Source organism: Belonocnema kinseyi, chromosome 4 (genome assembly GCF_010883055.1).
Source record: "Belonocnema kinseyi isolate 2016_QV_RU_SX_M_011 chromosome 4, B_treatae_v1, whole genome shotgun sequence".
In the NCBI taxonomy this organism is placed as follows: Eukaryota; Metazoa; Arthropoda; class Insecta; order Hymenoptera; family Cynipidae; genus Belonocnema; species Belonocnema kinseyi.
In genome coordinates this window covers 140,894,378-140,899,779 of record NC_046660.1, presented here as the reverse complement: position 1 = coordinate 140,899,779, position 5,402 = coordinate 140,894,378, and the positions used below count along the sequence as shown (strand labels likewise).

The 5,402-nt window shown below is 36.9% G+C and overlaps 1 protein-coding gene across 1 annotated transcript in view; it reads left to right on the top strand.

Annotated features, from left to right (window-relative positions):
- The window catches only part of LOC117171709 (28S ribosomal protein S24, mitochondrial), a 70,740-nt gene extending 67,334 nt beyond the window's left edge, over positions 1-3,406 (top strand). Inside the window, exons 2-3 of the mRNA XM_033359264.1 lie at positions 2,812-2,980; positions 3,087-3,406. Coding sequence (XP_033215155.1) covers positions 2,812-2,980; positions 3,087-3,373 — 456 coding nt within the window. The 3' untranslated portion in view covers positions 3,374-3,406. The remainder of the gene's footprint in view (positions 1-2,811; positions 2,981-3,086) is intronic.
- Positions 3,407-5,402: the final 1,996 nt, after the last annotated feature.

Below are 5,402 nucleotides of genomic sequence, written 5' to 3'. Positions count from 1 at the left end.
TCATTGTTTAAGAAGAGATGGACACCTCAGCTGGCCACGGACCCCTTACTCATTCCGAAATGAAACCTACTGAAAACATGTCTCAAGTCCTCTTAACAAGATTTATCACATCAGTTAACTTTTAACTCATAATGCTGAGAGAAGATACTGACCTGCTGCTTTATCCCCTTTTCCTAAAAATGAGAAAAGTAGCGAGCGGCATTTCGTTCTCAATGCCTTGCACATTGTTGACAAGATACGGATGTTATCTGACGCAAGGAAGAGAATACTGAAAAGGTGAATCAGTGAGCATTAAAATTGTATCGCTGTCCAATCGTGCCTATTTAGCGATCTCCCTGTTTCTGTCAAAAATCAGACGAAGCTTGAGGAGGTCGAAAAATTTCGAAAAGAGACAAGAGGTTTGGGAGCCGTTAAAAGAGCACACTGAGAACATCATCCGTTTCAAGGAGCTTTGCGACAATCTTATAAAATCTGAGGTGGAGTTGCAATATGACGTCTGTGTGAGCAACACGTGTCTCTCGTGCTGCGTATGAATTTCATGATTTGACCTAGAGTCTCAAGTACTAGGTTTTTTCTTTGTCTATTATCGCGCTCGTTCGTTTTGTGCTGTGACACCTGGTGGGATAAGTTTTTGTTCCTAATTTTGTGATTTTCTGTCAGAATTCTGAACGGTTTTGTGTCTTTCTGAGGAACTTGTGGTCTTCAACAGACATCTTTATCAATTTCGCGTTGCTCCTCAGGTAATGTGCGTGATTTGTCCTCGCTTAGCCCGCTGTTTTCGTGTGTGTGTGTGTGTGTGAGGTGACAGCTATTATCGATCGCACTTATCTATAACTTTGAAAGCAGTTACAATTTACAAAAATGAGTGGCGATTCAAATGTGCTTAAACTTTCAAACTCCATCACAGCCGACACAGAGGAAACCAAAAAGGACGTCAAACTTCTTAAAACTGACACAACTCCATTGAAGTCCGACTTTTGTGCTCTAAAGATCGAATTTAGCACATCCAAAGCAGAGTATAAAAAGCTGAAAGAAAGTCATCAGGAATTAGACGAAAAGTATGGTTCACTCAAGCGACAGGTTGATTTTCTTCAGCGACAAGCCCGCTCATGCAATGTTTTGATTCACAACCTATCAGACGATCAGGAATCTAATCTCTCCTCATTCGTTCTCAATATTCTTACTAGTGCTGCTTTCAAAGAGTTAAATCTGTTTGTCATGCTTGACAGATGACCAGAGAAAAGGCAAGAACGAAAAGCCCTATACCACACTGCCACTAAAGTTAAAAAATGCGTATATTTACTTGTTTGTTAAGGGTAGCAGTATTACGCTGTAGGACCGCCATCTCTCTCCCCCGAAGGTCGAATCCCTCTTAAATGAAAAGGGAAATAAACCAATTTTGACCAAAACACACTCCTCGTTGAGAAGCAAATCTAAAAGACGACAAAAGCGCATAACGCATGGATCGAATAGCTCCCTGGACTCCTTTATAGGAAAAATTACTTCAAAGCTGGAAAAGCCTCAGTCTAAAAAATAAAAAACCTACTAGGCCTGGTAAGGCTTAGCAACTTGCAGCAGAGAAAGAAGTCGCCAATCAGAATGTCATATCTCGATCTCCTAATGGTAGCAATCTTCGCATCTTTTTCTGGAATACTTCGAATTTTTCTGATAACGAAAATTACGTACTCAGACATTTTTATAAACAAAGTTGTATTTAATTTTGAAATTTTATTATGGATGCTAAGCTGTTTGAGCAGACTTTGGAGGAGAACATTTTCAGGGTTATATCAGTTTATCCAGATTTACCAATGTTTTAAGAGGTGATTTTAATGCTCATATCGGCAACCTAAATGACTTGGAAGGGTTATTCCTCCCTAAAAATTCTGCAGCATTGTATAAGCGAAGATCATTAGACTCTGATGTCAATGCAAGGGCGGAGGTTTTCGTTAACATTCTTGAGAGTGGTAAGTTAATGATATTAAGTGGGAGATTCCCTGAAGATTTTTCAGGAAATTATACTTTTCTTGGATTTCAGGGTATGAGTGTTAACATTCTTGTTGCGTGTAATATTGGCGCAATAGACCTGATTTCTAATTTTGAAGTCTTTCATTTACCTACGACATCCGACCATCTTGCGGTTCGTGTTGATATTTCGTATTTCATACAGATGGACACAAGTGTTTTTATTGTACAATAAAATAATTTAGTATGAAAACCGCAAATGTGACTATATACGTGAAATGTCTATTTCTGAGAACTCTGGGTACTCCAACGGCGAAATAAATATCCTAAATAATAATTTAATTGTCACAATCTCATCTGTCGCCGATAAGTTGAATTTACCGCAGTCTTTTGTCTCTTATTCTCCATGCGTTAACTGCGCTTGACTGCCACTCGATGGATTCCGGTTTTTGAAAATAATTCGAAAACCAGTTAATGTTTTATTACATTCTACATCTTATTTTTAAAATGAGATTGCAGACTTTAGTTTATCAAGTTTAGCAAATGGGTCGGTCTTTCTCACATGATCTCTCAGCCTCTATTCAGCGAAAATACTGCAAGTAGGACGCTATAGATACGAACTTTAATAAGCTTTCTAACGGTGTTTAAAAATCGTTACATCTTATTTTTTCGCATTGTTAGTCACTTTCTAAGAATACTCGTAACAGGTATTCTGCTGAATATTTGGTCTTATTTACCAGAGAGATAAAGATTTCATTCTTTATTACTGTCAAACTGTGATGTAATTCAAATAATTTAGAATGCGGTGTATTACAGCTTCTTTTAAAGTATATTATTAATTGTTTACAGATATCACGTACACCGTGTATGGCTCATTTTCACATGTCAGCAATTGTCAACAGAGTACAAGCTGGGCGTTATCAAGTAACACTGAAGAAGAATAGACCATTAACGTACGAAATGGCTTTTAAACCTCACGATATTGCCCACAAAAAATCCTGGAACTCCTGGAATACATGTAAGTATGCTTTTCCAAATAAATATTTATCATAGGAATTGAAATTGCTTAAAAAATTGTCATTTCTCTCGGACATTCTGTGTTTATCAGTTATGTCTTTTTTCAGCAAATATAATCGATGGAAACAGGTCTTCAGAAACTGCAATAGAAGATATGTTTATTCGGCGATTTATGGCAGGTACATGGCACAGCCTGTTCTTAAGTGAAATTATTGTAAAGCGACAACATAATTTAATAAGAATCGCCGGCATTATACGTTTATCAATAAATCCTCGCAAAATGTACTTCTTAGTTGGATATACTGAGGAACTTTTGAGTTATTGGTTGCAATGTCCCGTTAAGCTAGAGCTACAGACATCAAAGAAGACTGATGTTATATTTAAATATATTTAATAAATTACATTTATATTGCCTGTTGCTTCATTATTTTCGTGTATTCAACTTTTTTTTAAGATGAACCCGGTTTTTCATTTTATTAGCAACGATTAGATCAGAAGTAATGATCCAGTAGTTACATCCCCGTATAAGATGTAGTCGGTGTTTACTAAAACGGTAACTGAAATGTATCTATAGAAAGATTTCTACTTCATTATGACTATGCGTGACTCTGAGGCATTGCGCGACAACTATTAACAACGTGGTTGATGAATTGGTTGATATCTTCATAAATCGCTTTAATGTAACGCATGGTTACGATGATAGTTTCTGACTCTGAGAACCCTGTCCTGTGAATCGTTATCACTGACCCTTCAGTTTCTGGAAGCCGCAAGCTCGTTTATGGCCAAATATTGGATGCCTTTGTCCACTGCATGTGTCTATAACGTTTTCGGTGCTCGCCATGAATAGCTCTTTGTCTCCATTAGGTGTTTAGTTCCCCAACAGTTTCTGTCCCAATATTCAGGGTCTCCTTAGCTGCCAGAAATATAAATTGTTTCTAGATACTTTCTAGACTCAGCTCGACTAGCAAACGTCTAGGGCAATTTCATGGCGGTCGCCTTGGCTAATGGTGTAGTTAGGATTTTTTTCGGGGGGGGGGGGGGGGGGGGGGGGGGGGGGTCTGGCCATAGGGAAGAAGCGTAACAGAAGAAATCCCAAAAAAAAATGACTCACATTTTATATAATACAATAATCATAGATTTTTATATGCATTACATTTATTTATTACTGAATGATATATTACATATTTAAATTGTATAAACAAATATTTACATTGTTTATATTTGTTTTATAAGTTCAAGGTTAATTCAACGTTCTTTCTTGGCAAAGATATCTATAATCTGTTCCACAACAATTCATATTTCATGCTGGATTGACATTAATGTCAATCGATTTAATCGATCTTCACTGCTACGATTTCGAAGATAGGTCTTAACTCTTTTTATTGTTGAAAAGCATCGCTGTACGGATGCTGTACTAAAAGCTAAGGTCGTTAACAATTTTAAAAGAACGTATTTTCGGAAAAAATTATTTTGCGCAAAACTTTAACGCTTAGTAGCATATTTTGGTAATGCTCGGCTTTGGGTTCTCCACTCATAGACCCATATTTCCCACTCTGGTTCCCAATTTTTATTATTCGTGGACAGAAGATTGTTTTTGTAATATTCAAATACCGGCTTTACATAATTAAACTTTGATGTTGCGTAGAAAAACGGAAGGACACACTGAAGGGCGACGATCTTATTTTTATGGACTAAGAGTCTTTGAGTTAATGGGCATATTAATTCATCCAAATACGGTATGAATAATGCTCTTGTATAATATTCTTCAGGTGTGTTTGAGGCACAGTTTTCCCTATGAACTTGAGTTCCAGCTACTCGGGGAATTGATGAAGTGATACCCACTTTAACGCCAATCATTGTAGCTTCATCAAATAGCTTTCGAAATTCTTCTTCAACATTGTTCCTCATTTCTCGAAATTTTCCCAGAATTATTTTGACATTCTTAATCGCGCTACTTAGATCGACGAATTTACTTTTCAAATAAAGTGATAGGTTGTGAGTTAAACACAGTATCTTTTCCGAAACTTGCAAACCAATCAAAAGTTCGAAAGTGCAAAGCTTACATTGCAACCAGTTCGCTTTACCGGTACCGTTCCATTTTTCCCTAATAATGATTTCTAAAGTCTTCACAATGAGATTATAGGCATGTTCAAATTCTTCTATCAGTCCAGCGTGTTTCGCAATACTGCATTAAAACTGATACTACCGGTTGTTTTCTGGTCTCAGAGACATTTATATCATTTGTAGATTGAACTTCTATGCGTTTAGTAACATTATACAATTCTAACTGCTCTTTCAAAATTTCGCTTCGCGCACTTGATATTCTAAAGTAGTTGCAACACTCTTTTAAAGAGCCGAAAGTGTTGCGCACAAGCGTTACTTTTGAACCATCATTCAAACTTAAATGCAAACAATGAGAAGTG